We start from the raw sequence: 21,681 nt of genomic DNA, 5'->3' as shown, positions 1-21,681 counted from the left end.
GCTTTATTTACGCGTTACTTTAAGTGTTTCCCGCGTGAGGTACTTTGTGTTGTACGTTGCCATGACGTTCGCGCGCGCACTAAACTACTACGATGGTAACTCAACGTTTTTTGTTCGACACAACAAAAGTGTTCCCACATTAAGTCCTTGAATTTGAGCGAATTGGCCCTGGAAAGTCCTTGAAGTTAACCAAGGTGTGGGAACCCTTCACATTGATCAATACGCCATTTCATGTTCCACTTTTATTGGCTAGTCAGTACAGTAGACGTACTCAGTACGGTACTGGTCGTTGCAGCAAACACACTGAGACGATCAGGCTATATTTCTGATTCTGACACTTGTCAGAAAATGATCATAGGCTAATCTTTGGTCGCAAGAGACCCGTCTTTGAACCTCTCTAACTATATGATATAAGACCACCGCTCATCTTTCATCTAGGACGGCCCTAGAAACTGTTCTCACGGCACATCTCTATGGCAAGCCACTTTGACTTTTGTTCATTCCCAGGATATTAATTATTCAATGTTCACAAGTTAAAATTCTAATCCTTAATTAGAGGAATTAGATTTCTACTAACAACGCAATTTTTTATATCTGGAATTACATTTACTCTCGTAAAAATGTGAATTCTTGATATGAACAATGACTCATAGAAATACAAATTCTTGATATCAAGATTTCAATTTCAACAAGTAACGTTAAAAACTAGAATTTTTGTTCCCTTTGTAAGTAATTTTTTACACTTACATTGCCAAAGTACAAATACCCCAAATGAATATGTATACGTGTAAAAGTATTTTACACCACTAAAAAAAATAACCCATGCAAAGTCAAATTTAAATAATTTAATATTCAAGAGTTAATTTTACTGTTGCCTCTGGCTCTCAGCGATTGGTCTGTTGCAAGTAAATATTGCAGTAATTAACATGCAGCTTCAAAGCCGAAACCAGGACCGAACATAGTAATATATGCACACACAAAATTTTACTAAAAAAAAAAAAAAGACTTTTATTCAAAACATCCACTGGTAAGTACAAAAACAAAGACAATCGTTTTCATGTAATTCAGTTTAGTGAGAGACCGTCTGAACAGTGTTGGGGTCCAATCAACTGGTTTTGTTTTAGCGAAACAACTGGGGAAAACTCTTTGGTACGGTTGGTGAGGGTGACCAAAAAGAACAAAAATGGTAAAATCACAACCCAGACATGATTGGCAATCAATAACAATAGGAATTTACAATGGGCACTCACAGAAAGAGACACTAACCGGGCAAGATGACGCTACTCTGAAGATGGATTCAACAGGAAGGCCCTGAGAAATCAAACCTCTTCCTCTCGGTAGCTAAAAACAGACGTTTAGAGTCGGTGCCGAAGTCTTACGGAGGCGTCTGGGACGTGAGAAATCAAACGGCTCAATATTTACTAACTCCAAAGGTTGGAAATGGTCGAGTTTCCCAAGTTGTTTTTAAACCTAGATGAGCTGTCCAGCCCGAACGGGAAGTAAAAAGCAAAGTTCATCTGCGCTCAATGCTTGTTCATTTCCCAAGTCCGATCTTCTTGGCTTCAGTTTCATAAATCAATAGCCTCCACATTTTAACTATGAAGACCTCAGCCTCTTCATCCAGCACCTGAGGAGGCGAGGGGAAAACGGTTAGATAATGTGATCAACAATTGGAGTCAGTCTTTAAAAAATGGTGCGAAAAGCTTAAACTTACCATCGCGACGTCATCTAAGATCCCTTGTGGTGTACTGTGGGCCATTACCTGAGAAGACACAGCAGCAGTCGTGGTTAAAGAATCATTTATTCATCTGTAAGTCGCTTTGGATGAAAGAGTCTGCTAAATGATTTGGGGCTGCACGATATTGAAGAAAAATGCGATAACTCGTTAAATAATGCGATACGATAATGCTTAAAGTGTGTAAAATAAACTTAAATTATCTTATTATATAACCTACATTCTTTTTGTGACTAGAAAACATCCCTACAACTTCTGAAAGTGAACATCAGTGTTTTACTGAAGCTTAAGAAGTGTTATTTTAACATCAGTGTAAACCACGCATTTTCTTTAAGCATTAGGTTTATTTAACAACACAAACTGAATAATCAAACGTAAAAATAAAACACTGCTTAATTTTCACTGTATGAATTAAATACTGATTCTTATTAAAGCTACAAAAGTTATTCAGCCAAGAGCAGTGAGTCTTTTATTCATGACCACAGTTATTGCAAGCTGTTGCGATTATGCATGTCGCGATATATACATTCTCGATATTTTGATATATTGCGCAGCCCTATAGTGCGCTTAACTCTATACCCGCCATTTAAATCTGCAGATTTGTGATATTTACCCCCCAAAAAGGTTTCCTTCATAAATGGCTTTTTTTCCCCCCCTAATCTTATTAAATGTAAATGTAAATGCCTCATCTCTCATTTAAAATTCGTATATTTGATCAATAAATTCTATTAAGAATAAGACCCTATCGGGCTGTTACCAATCAAATTAAATCATTTACATAGAAAAATTACAATTGCATTAAATAATGTTATGAGATTGTTTTAAATATATTTTTTGTATATACAAATAAGAAGGGGGGGGGGGGGGGCACTAAACCACCAGTAGGTGGCGGAAGGGGACCATCTTAATGAGCGAGTCATTGAGTCATTCATTCAAACGATTCGTTGAAACAGATGATTTGTTCAAGAATGATGCAGTTGTTTATGAATGTGTCATTGAATCTTTGACTCAACCGTTTGGTTCAAAACGGCAAATCATTTAGCTGTGAGATGCACTGTGGTTCTGCGGTGATCTTTGTTTGGAACTAATTTTGCTGCTGAAATAGAACAAAAAGAGTCAATATTGCGTCTAAAATATAAGTGACTTAATATCAACTACTTGTTTATTGAAGGGAAACAGCACTCTTGATCAAGTTTTTATTCCAGAATCGATATTAATTCAAATTCAATTGCTTTACTTGTGTCCTTGCTTGTAGACGAGGTTGACAGAAGTTAGCCACTTTCGTTCCTACAGAGGATGAAATGTGTCGTTGTCTATGAGTGTTGAGTGACGTAATATCCCAAGTGGACGCGAGACCGAACGCACTGAAAGCCCTCGCGCTGCTCATATACTGAGAGAGAGATAAGACAGTAGAGCTGCACGATTCATCTTTAAAAGACTGTGATCTCCATTCAAACACACGCGCGATCTTTCAGTTCGTCTGTCTATTAAACTGTGACGAAATCATATCAGATCTGTGTTGGCGCTGACCCGGAGAGAGTCGTCATGAAACCGCTTCACAAACTGTCTTTCAACCTCATAGTGTCATTATTTCTGTGATGCAATAGTTAAAATTATCATAGAAGTATTCAGATAAAAGTTTAAAGTTCAAATATGAACACTAGCTGCGTTTACATGGACACTTATAATCGGATTGACGGCTCAATCAGACTAAAAAACCTTCATGTAAACACCTTAATTGATCCGATTGAGCTCGATCCGAATGAAATTTCGATCGGATTGAAAGGGGTGGTTTATCCCTTTTGTAATCCGATCGAGAGAACATGTAAACACTTGGTCGGATTGAAAACCGAAACTGAAAGGACTGCGCATGTGCAATGACGTTAAAAACGTAATGACGTATGACGCGCGAACGAGCTGTTCTTCCTGTTGAATAAAGTGTCATATTAATAAGTTTCCCGTCATTCTAAAATTCTCATTTCACTCGCGCGTCTGTGAAGTGAAGCAGGACAACGTCCCACCAGTCCTTGTTTTGGATTCTCATCCACAGACGTCTGGTTTTGGCCGCGGGGAGTGGCATTTTTACTGAGTGATCAATAAGCAGCACGGCAAAACGGTTAATATGCTCTAAATTATGACCAGAGACGAATTAATATTACGTCTGCTGTTTAAAACAAATAAAGATCCAATAGAGGAGAATATTTATGCGCGAAACTCTGTATATTCGTGCAGTGTGCGCATGTCAAAACATCAGATCCGATTTGAAACTTGTGACATATAAACGCGCGCATCAACCCGATTACTTTATTTATCATTCATGTAAACACCTTGTTCGGATTCATCAGTCGGATTGATTTCATTCCGATTGTGTCCATGTAAACGCAGCTACTGATGTCTACGATAGCGATCAAAAGCAGCTTCTGATAGAAACTTGGTGCTTAAAATAACGCATTTATCGATTACATTGTTTCGCCACTAAATCATTTATTCAAGAGGATGTAGTGTTGTGTGATGCTTCTGAAATAAAAGTCAGAAAGATGTGATGATTTGTTTTTGTAAATATGACTCATCTTATACATCATGTACAGTCTGTATGAAGTGTATGATTTAACTTTTCCCGATGATCTAGTGTTAAAAAAAAATTGCAATATCGAATCGCAATACTTGTAGAATTGCAATTCTTTAAAAAAAATAAATAAAATATCGCAACACATTTCGTATCGGCACCCAAGTATCGTGATGGTATCGCATCGGGAGATAGGTGTATCATCCCAGCCCTACTTAACAGTATAATTTTATACTCCGCATTTAGATTTTTTACCACAGTATGTTAATGGAGTGTAACAGACTCTAATGAAGAAAACGGTCTTACCTTGGAGCAAACAAAGTCAACTAATGTAGCTTCTTCTTCACCAATGTACTCTACGATCTTCTTATTGATCCATGGTCGAATACGCTTCTCCATAAGAGTCTGTGAACGGCGGGAATATTCAAAAACACAAGTTATACAACATTAGAAACACAGCTTGGGAAATAAGCAGCAGCACCTCCACCAAACGGCAAACATCGCTCTCACCGTGTCGACGACGGACCAGTCGAGCGGGTAGTTGAAGAGCTCTGGTTTGGCAGTGGGAATCTTCTCGATCAGACTCTTGATGTGTTTACGCTTCTCTTCCGTATTGACTCCTTTGCCTCCGTCAATCGCTCCCACATCTACTCCCTTCTCCTCATCCTCGTAGTCCAAAGGCACCAGCTTCCTTTTCCGAGGCGCCTCGTCCACCTCGTCGTCGTCGAAACGGTTGAAGACGCTTTCCACCGGCAGCTTCTTCCGCTTGGCTACGCTGGGCTGTCCCGGGCTACCGGACGAACCTTGCGATGGGATAAAAACAAACATTTCTTTAAATATTAGCTTTATACAATACGCATTGCTTTCGAAGCAGCTTCACAGTAATAAACAAGAAAATAACAGAATTCATTTTGCAGAATTGGTCAATTATGAAACCTTTTCAGCGGTAAAGCAGCATTAAAAAGACAATCTTGTCACTATTCAGCTCTGTGTTGATTCAGTTTAGATCAGTAACAGTGTCAATGTTAGCAATGTTTAATTGTTCATTAGTTATAAAGCACTACAGAATAAAATTGTGCCATTATTCAGCTCAATTAAGTTCAATAACTGTATTGATGTTGCAAAAATGAAATAATGAAACGTCAATTCAGATCAAATTAATATATAAACAATTAAATAATTCAATCAAATACTATATTTGAATATATTTAATCAACTTATTTTTCATTAATTTATCAAAATCTACTTAAATTAAAAAATAATGAAATAATTTAAATACTATATTTGAATATATTTATCAATATACATTTCATTAAAAAAATAAAGAAAATAACAAAAATTAAAATAGTATTCAAATAGTAATAAAATGTATTATTTTTGTTTAGTACAATTATTATTATTATTATTATTATGATAAATGCTCTTATTTTGATGTAACAAAATTCATTAATTATGAAACCAAGTTGATTCAGATATAAAGCACTGAGTTAATATGAAAGAAATATATAAACACTTAATTCAATCAAATACTATATTTGAATATATTTAAATCAACTTATTTTTCATTAATTAAACAAAATCTACCTAAAAAAATAATTAAATAATTAATTTAAATACTATATTTGAATATATTTAATCAACTTATTTTTCATTAATTTATCAAAATCTACTTAAATTTAAAAATAATGAAATAATTTAAATACTATATTTGAATATATTTATCAATATACATTTCATTAAAAAAATAAAGAAAATAACGAAAATGAAAATAGTATTCAAATAGTAATAAAATGTATTTTTGTTTAGTACAATTATTATTATTATTATTATTATGATAAATGCTCTTATTTTGATGTAACAAAATTCATTAATTATGAAACCAAGTTGATTCAGATATAAAGCACTGAGTTAATATGAAAGAAATATATAAACACTTAATTCAATCAAATACTATATTTGAATATATTTAAATCAACTTATTTTTCATTAATTAAACAAAATCTACCTAAAAAATAATTAAATAATTAATTTAAATACTATATTTGAATATATTTATCAATATACATTTCATTAAAAAAATAAAGAAAATAATGAAAAATTCAAATAGTAATAAAATATATTATTTTTTGTTATTTGGTACAATTATTATTATTATGATAAAAGCTCTTATTATCGGTTAAATTATAGTGTTGATGTAACAAAATTAATTAATTATGAAACCAAGTCGATTCCGATATAAAGCAGCTCTACAGAAGTCACTAGCGTGATGATTCAGCTCGGTTTAGCTCAAGTTTTGTTCAGCGCAGGATATTAAGTGAAAACTGAGCAGATAATCACTAAGAACTACAGTAGTCAACATTTGAAGTGGATCAAAAAAAGTTCAATAAAGTTGTCCAAAGACAAGACCGTGTTCAAAATTCATGTATGACTTTGTTGAAAGGTTTTGATCCACTTCAAATGTTGACTACTGTAGTTTTTATTTGTTATTGTCCATGACATCCTGATCCCAAACCTTTCTGAAGTCACACTCACCTAGTTTGAGGCTAAGGCCGATCTTGGGGCGGTTCTCGTCCTGGAGCAGGACCTCTGGAGGCGAGTTCTCGTGAGGGATGATTATGCCACAGGGCGACTCTTCTCTGGGCGTGTTGGGAGTGGCGTTTCCGCTGGCTGAAGACACTGAGGGGGCGGACATGATGGGTCTCATGGTGGGTTTGAGGCAGGGCTTAGACTCCTCTTCATCCTCTAGCTCCTCCCCTTCCTCAACATCATCGTCAGAGGGAACGTGAGTGTGAACGTGAGTTTCTACGACCGCCTTACGCCGTTCTCTGTCTCGTTCTCGGTCTCGTTCCCTGCCTCGGTCTCGCTCTTCTCGAGAGGGTTTGTGTTCTCTCTCCTCCTCAGGCTCAGGCTTCACGGGCGGCTGCCGTAAACGCTCTGCCTCTTCCTCCATCTGATCAACACACACCCACACAACAAAAAATCAGTAAGATATGACACAAAAAAAGAGCACAACAGTGACCAGTTTGGTCCCAGAAGTAGGAAGAAGGTTCGAAGCCACGAAACACACCAGCCAGCACTGAGATAAATCACAATAAACACTTTGATTTGCAAAAAGAAAGTATTTGAAAGTCTAAAAAAGACAGAAGGTCCCATGAAACACTGGGAATTACATAAGAGAAAGACAGCATAATGTACAATTACTGACTCTCTATGAATAAAATATAATAAAAAAAATGGTAAAAACAATCAAATTAAATAATTTAAATGTTTTTTAAAAATATTTATCAATTTATTTTTTCATAAAAAATAATTAAATAATTATTTTCAAACATAATATTTAAATTAATTTTATGTTTTTATTTTATTTTATTAAAGGCCCACTGAAGTGCCTTGAAACACGCAGCGTTATTTAATGTGTTGACGTCATTTCCACTGAAACAGGAAGACAGGGCGGGACATGTGAAGTAGCTCCTCCCCCTTTTAAAATAGCCAATAGCGTTTCGTTTATAGCTCAGTCAGAGCCGTTGAGCTCGGTAAAGCTGTGTTTGACAGATCATGACAGTCTAATAGATTCTCCTTTTAGATTTAATATGAAACTGTTACCAAAACAGAGATCGTGATCATGCTGATGTGTAGATTGAAGAGTGTGTAAGAGTGTGTTCATGACACCGGTGTTTTCTCTTCTACTCATCAGTGCTGTTTCTAATGCAGAGTCTGTCTAACCGTTTCTCCTCATCATCTCCTCCATATCGCTGTAAAATAATTCAAACGTGTCCGATAAGTTTTCTGGTCAGCGGCGGTTCTCGTGAAACCAGACTTCATTCACTCCAATGGAAGCATATTATCACGTCTATTCTAGAGAGTATTCGATTGGACAGAAAATCTGATGAGATGCTGAAGTGCAGTGATGTCATCAAAATCACGGAAGTGAGAGACTGAGAAGTTTTGAATGCTTGTATCTTCTAAATGCAAATTCTGTCATTGTTTTGGAGCACACTAGCTAATAGATTAGAACAGTAAGGCTAACATATTCACACTAAAAGACAACAAAAAAAAAAACTTCAATTTTGATTTCATGGGGACTTTAAAATTATTAAATTATTATTATGCAAATATATTCAAATATAGTATTTAAATTTTCCAATTTCATTTTTCATAAAAAATTCTATTAAATAATTCCTTTAAATATGATATTTGATTTTTTTTTACATATTTCATTTGATTAAAATGTATTTAAATAAATAAATAAATAAATAAATAAAGTGACTATAACTATATTTGAAGTGTATTTGCAGAACCAGTAAGAGAGTGACTCTGGAGCAGTCCAGTCGTGGACTCACTCTGCGCAGCTCAGCGTCTGGATCTGGGTGTCCTTCCGCTAGCAGCCTCTGTCTGATCTCCTCCAGCTCTTCCTTCTCTCGTTTCCGGTCACGTTCATCCAGCTCTACCTCCTTCTCTCTGTCCCGCAGGCGCTTCTGAAGAGCGCTGCCCCTGCAGGCAAAGCAGAGGAACAGAAACCGTTCAGGTCACATCCAAATCTCATCGTTATTCAGATGGTCTGTTGCGTTCTGTACTCAAAAATGTCATGAGATAAATCTGATATTACATCAGATTTAAAAAAAAAAAAAAAAAAGGTAGTGTTTGCAAGTTCCCAGGCTGCCACAATGAGATATTATTATTGTTTTGAGGCCCAGCCATCAGTTACATGAACTTTCATTTATTCCATGTGCTTTTAAATTGCTTTATAAATAACTTACAGGTTTGATTGTATGAAGCCTGATGTATTTCAGGTTTTTTCGTGTATGTTTTACTCCACCTGTTTTTTGTTGTTGTTGTTTTTAAACTCATTTTAAATCAGGTATAAAAGGTTGTCTTGAGTATGTGTTTTGTTTGATATATTTCAGGGTTTTGAAACTAACTTACTATCAAGGTAATATGCAATTTCAGATCTATCTGCCTCTAAATGTGATGTAAAAAGATAAATTATACACACAGTGGCACACAGAACTCACTTATAGTATTTTGGGTCGTCTCTGTCATCATCATAGTCTTCCAGAAACTCCTTCAGCCGTTTCCCTTCTTTAGCCTGAGAGGATGATATGAAAGAAATATGATATAAACAGAAACATTCTCTATTATATACATGTGTTTTAGATCAAGGTGAATTGCTGATTTAAATACAATAGGTCTAAAGATTTTTATAGTCAACCAGTAGTTTTTCATTGTGTCTCATTATTGGTCAACTGGTTGCACGTTTATGAAATTAATTGCTTAAATATATACTGGGGGAGTAGCATGGGAAAATCAGGGCTGAGAAAGAATATTATATTTATCATTGCCAACAAATGTTCTACATAACAGAGGAATACTAAACCATAATAATTAGCCTTTTTGGCTCTTTAAGTGCACGCTTAAGCTTTTCACAAGGCACGCACAAAAGTAATGATTATAAATGTGTCAGAAAAACCAGAAAGGAGACTGCATGAACATTTTAAAGGGATGGTTTGGAGTAATTTCAACCTAGGGTCCTTTGCACCATGACCTCGAGCCAAACACCTCCAGAAGCCTTTTTTCCCTTGGTTGAACATTATTAAAGTTAGAGCTTATTTAGAGATATCAGCCGGATGGCTTAGTGCAGGCGCTAATGGATCCAAGGTTGTATCTCGTAATTTATCCCACTAATAATGCCCAGAATGGCACCAAACTTCTACAGTAGTACAAATAGGTTCTGTACTCATAAAACGAGGCATTGGAAAGTTTGTAAGTACATCAGGAGTTTATTTAGATAACACTTGCCTGATGGCTAATGCTACCGCTAACCCGGACGTCAACGTCACTTCAGTGGTTTGGGAAAAGCACCTAAAAGTCCTGGCAAAAAGCGATGCATAAGGATGTAGTGTAACGACGCCCAGTTCCAGGAATGCACTAATATTTTGTTGGTTGTACCAGTTTGCAACAATTATTAGTTAACACTAAGTTGTTAACACCTCGGAAAAAAAATAATAAAAAAATGCATCGCTTTCTGCCAGGATTTTTACGTGCTTTTCCCAAACCACGGAAGTGGCGTCGGCGTCCAGGTTAGCGGTAGCATTAGCCATCAGGCAAGTGTTATCTAAATAAACTTCTGATGTACTTACAAACTTTCCAATGCCTCGTTTTATGAGTACAGAACCTATTTGTACTACTGTAGAAGTTTGGTGCCATTCTGGGCATTATTAGTGCGGTAATTTATGAGATACAGCTTGTTAGAGGCACGAAACATCTTTTAGTGTTAGGTAAGAGCCTATTACCAACACAATCCAATCTTTAGTTAATTAATACATCGTTCGACCGGACATAACTGTTTTATACCTATAAATATAGGTTATATCTGTTTGCGCACGTGATATCAGGAAGCAGCGTAATACACGAGGGAGACGGCGATGCGTAAATCAAGTTACTCCTCCCACTTCTGCTAGTTTTACTGAGATCTCTCATCCCGTGCGAATTGGCCATTATTATTACAGACGTCCTGTGGTAAAATTACATTATTCCATCTACCACTGTAAAGTTAATCCCATCCGAATAGGGCTTAAGCCTCTTCTTGTCGACTAACATTTGGTCGACTATTAGTAACAGCCCTAAAATACATTGAGAACAAAGTTGTTTAACCATTTCACGCCGGCGTTCCTCCTCCCTCTCGATCTCCTTGCTGTAGTCTCGGGCTTTCTTCCTCTCTCGGAGCTCCCAGTTCTTCAGACGCTGTTGAGCGACAGCAAGTAAAGAAAATAAATAGCCTATCAAAACAGCTAATCATCCAATAATGTGATCAGACAGACTGAAATACAGAGAAAGAGAGATCACTCACCTCCTGATACGCCGCCTCTTTCTCTCGCAGCTTCCTCTCCAGTTTGCGCCGTTCGTACGCCTCTTCTTCATCTTCCTCACGATCGCGCTTCTTATCCTTATCTCGGTCTCTGTCGCGACTCTGTTCTCTGAAAACAGACCGCACCCAATCACATGTGATACGTGTCATTTACTGTAGACCCAGAGCTTCAGTTTTTGACCCACAACATCTGAATATTCTGGCATATATTTTTTATAGCTCTACAAAAAATATGATACAAAAAAAGATAAGCAATATGTATATTATTATACATTAATATTAGATCAACATAAACGAGAAATGTGTGTACAGTCAAACCAAAAATTATTAGATATTTTTTTTTACTAGTGTGTGCAGGACACTATAGTTCATTTAAGTAAGTGAGGAGAGCAAAATAAACTAAACTGACATATTATACCAAAATATTCTTTATAAAGTGACTACCAGTAACATTTATCAAAATTTGGGACCAAAAATGATTCAGACACTTTGAGCTGATCATGTTCTGCTGAAGTGTTTTTTCTTTAATTGCGAATGTGACCTTTTTACACACAGACTGAACACAATGAAGCATTGCTTGGTCACTGGTTGAGCTAAATATGTATTATCTAATTGTGTAGTTAAATTTAACAGCTGACAGATATTCAACATAATTCATGTGTGAGACAGTCTAACAGAAGGATGGACAAAACCGGTCAAATATCAACTGAGTTCGTCATATTTTATTACCATTTTCTAAACTATAGCGAATAAACTGTGATAATGTGAGAAATGTTGAAGGTGTCCGAATACATTTAGGTTTGACTGTATCAGGGCCGTCCCCTAATAGTCGACTAACTTAACACGACGTTTCTTGTACCTGGATCGGCTGCGGTCTTCGCTGATGTCACGACTTCTGTCTCTCTCCCAGTCCCTCTCTCTCTCACGCTCTTTCGTGCGCTCGCGGTCTCGATCTCTCTCTCTCTCCCTCTCGCGCTCCCTCTCTCTCTCGCGCTCCCTCTCTCGGTCCTTCTCCCGCTCGCGGTCTCGCCGTTCGCGTTCCCTCTCGCGCTCCTTGTCTCTCTCCTTGCGTTCGCGGTCCAGCTCTTGCCTCTCCTTCTCTCGCTTTCCCTTCTCTTCTTCCAATTTCTGTGGGAAAACGGGGAGGGAAGTTTTCAGATTAGCAACTGCTCATGCACAACATGAGTACATGACACAATATCAATTTATGAGGAAGTGGTTTACAGTCCCTGCCATTCACATATTCGATCATATTCAGGAACCAAAAGTCTAAGACCACTAGAGAAAATAGCATTTAATTTTTTTTATTATTATATTATTAACATAAAATCTTAGACGAATCTACAAACTCACATCATCAAATATTTATTTGATTAGTAACACAAAAAAATCTTAGATAGAACATAAAATAATTAATTAATTAAAAACGAATATGATTTTTAATGTGAAGTCTTGGACTTTTGAATCGCCCTGTATGATGACAGATAAAAATCAAGCAACTGTTCAGCAATTAATAAAAGGAAACCTGGAAACCACTTTAGAAATATAAATGTGACATTGCTGCAACTGAATTAGATGAGAAACAGTTGAGGGCGCTGTAATATCCGTCTCATCACATGATCAACAGAAAGAGGCTTCAATCCTTGTGAAACTAGTTGTTTGTGCACTTACAGGTGTTGACTAGCGACTCACAGCGCTTCCGTGGCCCTACAAGCCTTTATTGTTAGGCCTGGGAGGAAAAGCAGGTCAAAGGATTCACAAGGACAAAATAAAAAATAAAACTATTCTCTTTGCTTGCAACAAATCTGACAAACAACTTCCAGACATTTTGAAAACATAGTGACAGGAGCATTGCATACTGTATTTGTTAAGATTTGTTTCTTTTTCTTTGCAGTTTCTTTGTGGTTTGGATAGAAAAGGCAACAAACGAAGGTGTAGAGACTGCTTACCCCACTGCAGACGACACGGGCCTCAAGAGGATCTGACCGAGCAATTATGAAATGCACTGAAGCCCAGCATGACACCCATGGCTTAAGTCTCATTTCAACAGCTCTATTATTAAAACATCCGTCCGGAGAGGCGTCTAGCAACAGCTTCTACTTCCCAGAAAGCTAAAGTCTCATGGATTCATTATAAATACAATTTTAAAGAGGCTAATTTTACTACGAAATATGCCGAACTATTTTATAGGCGCTGAACCATGGGTGTTATGCAAGTCTGAGCAGCAGCAGCAGCAAATGAACATGTAGACAGGAGGTAAAGACAAGACAGGAATTTAGACACGAAAACAATTACATAAACGTATTAAAAGGACGCTGCTCTTAAATGACGTTTCTACCGGTTAATTTGGGTTGTATTTAACAGGGAAGCAAGACAGGATAGATTAGCAGATATGTGAATCTTTAGATCGGTTTATATCAAAGTCTTCATTAACTAGTATTACATTAATAACAATGTATTGCTGTGTGTTCTGAGTGGTTTGTAGCATGTTGCTACTCACTTGCTAGATTGATGTCAGTGGTTACTACCGACTCCAATAAATTTAAATAAAGCGGAAATAAAATATAGATAAATAGATCAATATGGTGATTTGCTCCACCAGAGACATTTCTGATTATTATCAATGATGAAAACAGTTGTACTTATTTTAAATAAAAGATGAATCATTTTGCAAAAAGTCTTTCAACATTGATTATAATCAGAAATGTTTCTTGAACATCAAATCATCAATTCTGAATGATCATGTGACACTGAAGACTGGAGTAATGATGCTGAAAATTCAGCTTTGATCACAGGAATAAATTACATTTTACTATATATATATATATATATATTCATATAGAAAACAGAAACCTGTTCTTTTAATTTGTAATAACAGATCACATTAATACTGTTTTTACTGAATTTTTGATTAAATAAATGCAGCCTTGGTGAGGCTTCTTTTAAAAACATGAGCACTTGCAAGGGTGATGGGAGCGGTTACTAATGCCTGGTCCAGATTACACAATGTTTTTGTCTGTTACGATACTCACTGTGTCAGATTATGCGATTTTGACTCCTAAAATCTTGTCGTGGACAAGAAACATGTCAGACTACACGTTGCTTTCCGACCAGTCATCGTGTGCCGTCTCTCACTCACTCGAAAAAAATTAAACATGCTAGTCTTTTTATCGTGACGCAGATGCAACGTCGGTTGTCGCCCACTATGACACACTATACGAGATGAAACGATCGAATCTTGCGTTCCGACGCCCGATGTCGTTCACGAATCCCCACGACACCCTACGTCAAACGGATCGTGCCAAAATCAGACTAAAATCATGTAATCTGAACCAGGCATAACTGGCCCAAGTCAAAATATCCCACGACGGGTCAATTCTGGTCTCTAGACATTGCTCGTGTCCCTCCTTCAATACAAGTCTATGGGACTTTTTGCAAAAATTGTAATTCTCATCAATTAGAAACTCAATAAGAAACTTGAGGAATCATTCATGTGTTAAGCACAACCCGGCGCAAGACGAATGATGTCTCATCGTTTAATACTTAGTGTTCCTTAACGAATTAGATGTTAGCTGTTATTTTCTGTACTCGGAAAAGGGGTTTTTATATTAATCTGTGTGACTTTAGCTGTACAAAACGTTAAGACGAAAGAACACAAAGTAAACACTCAGTGAACACACAAACACTTAACAGGAAAAGAAAAGAGTGCAAGCAAGCAGGAATGTAGAGAGATGTTGGCAGACTCAAATCACAAAGCGAATTCATACCTGCGAAATCTTCAGAAAGTCCGTGTGCTGTGGAGGGGCGCCCCCTACTTTTACAAGAGCCGAATGGGCCAAATCACTGTTATTCAAGTCAGCAGTATTTATTATAGCACCAACATCACTTTTACTAGCAGACCCACACAGGTTCACTGGCCGCCCATATCTTGGAGAACCAGTAAATATGCAGTTCACCAGCTTATCGCTTTTTATAAACACAGTAGAGTTGATCTCACACACACTTTTGACACCCCTTGATATTAATTCGACATTAAAAACCCAGAACGAGAGTATCAGATCGAGTCGGTGCAGTTGCCCCTGTGCAAGTCCTCCTGAAGGGGGCGCCCAGTACAAGTAGAGAAAAATGGAAAGCTCATACTTACATCCTATCCTTGCAACTTTTTCCAAAGCTGTGAGATTCATCTTGGTTTAGTCACCATATGATCTCTATCATAATGGTGGGGTTTAATGAATAGATTAGCTTTTAGGGAAGTGCACAGAACGTCCATGCATTGTATGTGTTGACTACATTTCCCACCCTTAACATGGAGGCCACGCTACAGTTTACACAAGCCAGTGATAAAAAAAAATGCTCTGGACTCTAATGATGCCTAACTTCTGCACTATATCAAGTTAAATCTTAAATATAATAAAGGTTTTGCTGTTTACAGGCTAAATATCTACTCATGCTGGTATGTTGTCAAACTAAACTAGGTGTAAGAGGCTGTTGTGCTCTACCTGTGATATGGAGTAAATTAGCATGTATTTTACCTTATGGGTGTCGCGGAATTTGTTGATCTCCCTGGAAATCAAATCTCTTTTGTCATCTTCCATTTCCATGGCATTGATGTCATCCTAAACAGCCAGAGACAGAAAACGGAGAACACGGTTAACCTGTGACCCTATATCTACATAATACTGACATCATGGAAAGTAAATGAGTGGTGATCACGGCAAAGAGATGTTTTTTTTAAAGAAGTGTCTCTGACATTTATTTGATCAAAAGGGAAATATTACAATTTTAACTGACGGTTTTCTATTTTAATATACTTTAACATGTAAAAGCTGTATTTTCAGCATCATTACTCCAGTCTTCAGTGTCACATGATCCTTCAGAAATCATTCTAATATGCTGATTTTCTGCTAAATTATTATTGGTGCCAAGATATTAATATCATCAATGTTGAAAACAGATGCTTTTGATGCTTAATATTTTTGTGGAAACCATTTTTTCAGGATTCTTTGGTTAAAAGAAAGTTGAACTTCCAAGTTAAAATTTGAAATACATTTTTTGTAACATTAGATGTCTTCTTTGCAATCACTTTTGATCAGTTTAATGTATCCATGCTGAATAAAAGTATTAATTTCTTTCTCTTACCCAAAATCTGTTTTCAACAATTGTTTCTTGAGCACCAACTCAGCATATTAGAATGATTTCTGAAGGATCATGTGACACTGAAGACTGGAGTAATGATCCTGAAAATTCAGCTTTGATCACAAATATATTCATTTATATAATACATTTAATATATAAAAATGTCTTTTAAAAACCATTACAGAGGACCAGCCAAGATGAACTAAAGCCAACCTCGCCCTTCTTGTCTCTCTTCTTTTTGCGGCGACTCGACTCGTCGTCCTGTGATGGAGCGTTGAGCTCGTTTGAATACTCCCGGATCAGGCCGTCAATGGCACCTTTGACAATTTGGTCCCGCTTCTTAGTTTCTTCATCCAGAACCTCCTCTTCCTCGTCGCCAGCATCCTCTGCCTTGCCATTCTGCCAGACACACACACAAGATCATAACTCAGAATCTTTTTTGTGGCAGAACGCATCTAACATTAGCTATGATTCCATCTAAAGTTGCGAATTTTAACTTATGCGCAAAATGGGAATATTATCGCATAAAACGTTTTCGAATAAAACAGCGTTTTCCATACGGTTAGTCGAAGAGAACAAAATCGCCACTTCCTGATAAACAAGTGCTAAATATCACCAAGAAAAGTAGGAGGAGCTACTGTATATAATAATTTTGGAATATAATAAATTACTTGCATCTCAGATCGCGCAGACGAAACGCAATAAACATTTCGGAGGCGGATGCCTGATGTTTGGGAACGCAGTCGTCTAAGACAGCTCTGGGAGAGAATTATACTGAACCACCTGACTTGTTTGGTTCGATTGAATCGAACTCAAGTTCGTTTCCCCCCTTGGTGCGGATCTTTTGGGCAGGTGTGAATACAGCAATCGCACTCAGGTGCGGACCAAACAACCGAACCGAGACCCAGCTGAAGAGGTGGTCTCGGTACGGTTCCAAACGAACTCTGGTACGGTTCGTTTAAGGTGTGAACATGAACCGACCCAATTGCAAAAAGCACTCCGCCTTTTTTGACAGGGTCAGATTTTTACAATGTAATTTGGGGTGATGAAATGCCTATAGGCTACATTAATCTGTGATCCGTCCGGACCAGCTGCCACACGGTTCGGCACGCATGTGATTCGTGGATTAACTACTACATTTAACCATCATAGAGTGAAAGTTAATCATTTGGACGTGTTCAAACTATTTTAAACGCAAAAGAGGAGAAAATCACGCACGCAGAGAGAGAGAGAGAGAGAGAGAGAGAGAGAGAGAGAGAGAGAGAGAGAGAGGCGTGTTTCAGACAGCGCTCGAACATCGAATTGATTCCTCTTTTGCGTTTCCTTGCCCTTGAATGGACACGCAAGCACACAAAATTATGTTAAAAATTTGTCTAACCGTCTCGGCAAGTATTTTCTCTTGTAATATGTCATAGTTGATGTTTGTAAAAAAAAAAAATCGGTCCATGCATTCGGTCTTAAAGTGACAGCAGACACCCAATATTCCTACTGTTGTCTGTGCCATTTTTAATATTAATAAAATAACAAAATACAACTTTAAGAAAGATAAAACTATATTTAATTTCTTCAGTGAACAAATAGTGTTATTTTACATTTAGGCTTAATCATTTCTGTAGCCTACCTGAATACTACTGTTAGACTTTGTAACTTTGTTATTTAGTATTTTTCTCTGCTTGTAATTTGTGTATTTGTTCTTATTTTATTACTGACTGTTCACTTGTTTTTAATAATGTTTGAACTTTAGCAGTTAAGAGCGTGCTCTCTCCGCCAGAACCGTCTTGCAGCACATCTTCGTCTTCGCAAAATCCTAATTACAACATCCTATAGATGACATTGTATCATATGATGCTCATTAGTTTTTTCAAATCAGTAAAAGAACAAATATTGCATTACGAAATATCTCCATACTGAGCCTGTTTTTGCACTTCCTGCTTTTCCCTGCTTGAGAATTCCTGTCCAATGAATAGACGACCTTAGCACACGTGTGGTTTTGTTTACAAATTTTGGTTCACTTGCAAAAAGAGCAGTGTGAAAGCGAACCGTACCAAACAAAACAAAAATCAACATTGTATTTGGTCCGGACCAAAGCAAGTGAACTATCGGACTTTCCTGGTGTGAATACACCCTAAGTTCAGGCATTTCAGAACCACCAAACCAGCATTTCAGATGCTGTGCAAGTTATGCCGTCCCATCGCAAAGTCATGCGACTTTTTTGATGCACATTGAGGAATTAATTCTGTAAATTTATTCGGTTTCCTTCGTAGTTCATGCACATGTTTTCTTATCGGAGAAAACATTTATCCAACTTAAACGAGCGCATACGTTTTTGAATTTATCCACATCTTGGGATTTCCATCCAACGTTTTTTATGCGATATCCAGAATTGTGCATAAAAATAGGTAAAATAAATAAAATACATGATGTTGCAAAAATACAACAACTGCATTTTCACATTTGTGGATACCAGTTGCAAAATCTAATATGCATTTGAAGACACAAATACTCTTCTCATACAAGTAAACAAACATTGTTTAAGTAATAGCACTTTTTTTTTTTGTTTAGTATCGGCTGGATATCAAACTGGTCTCATACTTACTCCATTTTCACTGGTGCTCTTCTTCTTTGCTTTCCACTCGTCCAGTTGTGCTTTGGTTTTGGCATCGACTTTGACCAGAAGTTTCTTTTCTCCAACCTGCAACTCATGTAGCAGCCGTAGAGCTCGTAGAGTAGACTCGGGCTCTTTGTACTCACAGAAACCAAACGCTGAACGCAAATGAACAAAACATATCTGTGAGCCGCCAGTCTGACATAGTCACAACATTCACAGTCAGGCGGTGCAACAAACTGAGCCTTACTGTACGTACACACCGCCGCCGACTTGAGCTTCCAAAGTTACCGGAAGTCATTCATTTTCAAAGGAAGCTGGCTTCTCTCAGCTGCAAGGAGCGTCAAATCCATCGGTGTCGCATTTTAGGCGACCAGAGCGTCAATAGGCTACGTGCACAAGCGCCGTGACGAACTTCCGCTATTGTCAGAAGTCGGCTTATCAGTTTCCGGTTTACGACTGTCTATATCGGCATCCGCTATAAACGAACAAGATGAGTGCTGCTGTTGTAGGCTACGAAACAAAGAGTTATAATGTGCGTGACACATCTAAGTTTATAAGAACTGTAGGTGGATCTAACGCCCGTTTCACACATACTCCGTGTGCAGTGTGTGTGTGTGGTGCAGGCGCTATAGTGCTTCACATATGATGCGTTTGCAGTGAATAACTGATTCACGGCTGTACCACAAACACTTCCTTACTATTTTTATTTCAAATCCAGAAGTTATGCTGCAACTTTTATTTTAAAAAAAGTTTTGTCGGCATTGCGATTCTCTTTGTACACATATACACTCTTTAAAGGGATAGTTCACTTTAAAATAAAATTTTATTTTCGTCCAAATTAAAACAATTCCCCATCGTCCAAATTAAACAATTCCCCATCGTAAGTACACATTGATGGCCTAAGACACGAAACGAGCGGTTTGTGTGAGAAAACGAACAGTATTTATATCGTTGTTATCTCTTGAACACAGCACACGTCCAAATGATCTGACGGCGCGGGCGGGTATAGATATATAAATGGATGTCGCCTTGGCTACTGCAGTTCATTGGAACGAAACCGTAGCCAAGCGACATCTAGTGTATACATCTATACCCGCCCGCGGGTTGGTTTAGATGTATACACTAGATGTCGCCTTCGCTACTGCAGTTCATTGGAACGAAACCGTAGCCAAGGCGACATCTATTTATATATCTATACCCGCCCGCGCCGTCAGATCATTTGGACGTGTGCTGTGTTCAAGAGATAACAACGATATAAATACTGTTCGTTTTCTCACACAAACCGCTCGTTTCGTGTCTTAAGGCCTCATTATACTTCTGCGTCGGACCTACGCCGGAGCCTATACGCCGTAGGCAACGTGTTGGTTTTAATTTATACTTCTGTGTCGTTGTCCGCGTTGACGCGCACCTAGGGAGCATGTGAAACCCCGAGGGAGGGGTTCTGGCAGACCAATCACAGCGCTTGTGTCCGCGTAGAATTGACGCGTTGTTACATTTTTGGAGAGGTGCACGTCAGGGTACGCCGTAGGGTACGCGCGCTACACACAGCCTACGACGTAGCTACGGCGGCAGTTCGACGCAGAAGTATAAATAGGCCTTTAGGCCATCAATGTGTACTTATGATGGGGAATTGTTTCATTTGGACGATGGAGAATTGTTTTAATTTGGACTCTGTGCTTGTGTTTTGAGACAGTGACCATAGACCTGCATTATATGACTGACAGACAAGAACGGTTTGACCTAAAAATATCAAAATTGAAACTACTGCGGAAACAAAGACACCTACATCTTGGATGCCCTTGAGGTAAGCTAAAACATATCAAAAATTAATTTCAAAGTGAACTATCCCTTTAATGGACGCATGCACGTTTAAACACGATTTAAACAACGTAGGCCTATTATTCCATGCATTACTTATATTAAATTGCTCAAGCAAGTGGTCAAATATTTAACTGTAAATTGACAAAAACAGCCGACTCTCATGCCTTTTCTTTTGCATTTAAATTTAAACGAATGAGACGAGTTGTTCATAATGTCGCCTTGCTGAAGTAAATTGTAGTTTTCCTTGCTTTACCCCGGTCTTCTAAAAGTAAAAAGATGACAGTGAAAAATAGTAGTATATAATTAAATGCATTTATGGTGAGATTACTACATTTTATTTAATTAAACGCATTTATGGTGAAATTAATACATTTTCAGGTCAATCTTTGTTCATTTTGACCACACGAAACATGCGCTGTCACTTTAATTCAGCGTTTGCAGCACAGCAAAAATAGACTCGGTGCGGAAACGATCTCTGATCTCTAAACTACAATTTACTTCAACAAGGCGACATAATGAACAACACTCGTCTCATTCGTGGAGGTGGAAAAACAAGTTCTTTGTGACATGCAAGATTTATTTTATTAAAATTTAAATGCAAAAGAAAAGGCATGAGAGTCGGCTGTTTTTGTCAATTTACAGTTAAATATTTGACCACTTGCTTGAGCAATTTAATATAAGTAATGCATGGAATAATAGGCCTACGTTGTTTAAATTGTGTTTAAACGTGCATGCGTCCATTAAAGAGTGTATATGTGTACAAAGAGAATCGCAATGCCGACAAAACTTTTTTTTAAAATAAAAGTTGCAGCATAACTTCTGGATTTGAAATAAAAATAGTAAGTGTTTGTGGTACAGCCGTGAATCAGTTATTCACTGCAAACGCATCATATGTGAAGCACTATACAGGGTTTTTCCTGGGTCAAAATTGGTCTTCGGTGGTGGCTGAC

General features: G+C 37.5%; 1 protein-coding gene across 1 annotated transcript in view; it reads right to left on the bottom strand.

Annotated features, from left to right (window-relative positions):
- Nucleotides 1-832: 832 nt before the first annotated feature.
- The window catches only part of rbm25b (RNA binding motif protein 25b), a 29,029-nt gene continuing 8,180 nt past the window's right edge, over nt 833-21,681 (bottom strand). The window contains exons 6-18 of the mRNA XM_084431765.1: nt 18,899-19,065; nt 16,516-16,701; nt 15,699-15,782; nt 12,026-12,294; nt 11,149-11,275; nt 10,953-11,042; nt 9,314-9,387; nt 8,642-8,792; nt 6,834-7,251; nt 4,812-5,104; nt 4,608-4,706; nt 1,715-1,762; nt 833-1,627 (exon numbers count right to left, since the gene is read on the bottom strand). Of these exons, the coding sequence (XP_084287891.1) occupies nt 1,535-1,627; nt 1,715-1,762; nt 4,608-4,706; nt 4,812-5,104; nt 6,834-7,251; nt 8,642-8,792; nt 9,314-9,387; nt 10,953-11,042; nt 11,149-11,275; nt 12,026-12,294; nt 15,699-15,782; nt 16,516-16,701; nt 18,899-19,065 (2,099 nt within the window). The 3' untranslated portion in view covers nt 833-1,534. The remainder of the gene's footprint in view (nt 1,628-1,714; nt 1,763-4,607; nt 4,707-4,811; nt 5,105-6,833; nt 7,252-8,641; nt 8,793-9,313; nt 9,388-10,952; nt 11,043-11,148; nt 11,276-12,025; nt 12,295-15,698; nt 15,783-16,515; nt 16,702-18,898; nt 19,066-21,681) is intronic.

This window comes from Rutilus rutilus (genome assembly GCF_951802725.1).
Source record: "Rutilus rutilus genome assembly, chromosome: 15".
NCBI lineage: Eukaryota > Metazoa > Chordata > Actinopteri > Cypriniformes > Leuciscidae > Rutilus > Rutilus rutilus.
Note: the sequence above shows the minus strand (reverse complement) of the source record. Positions and strands in the feature narration are given on the sequence as shown.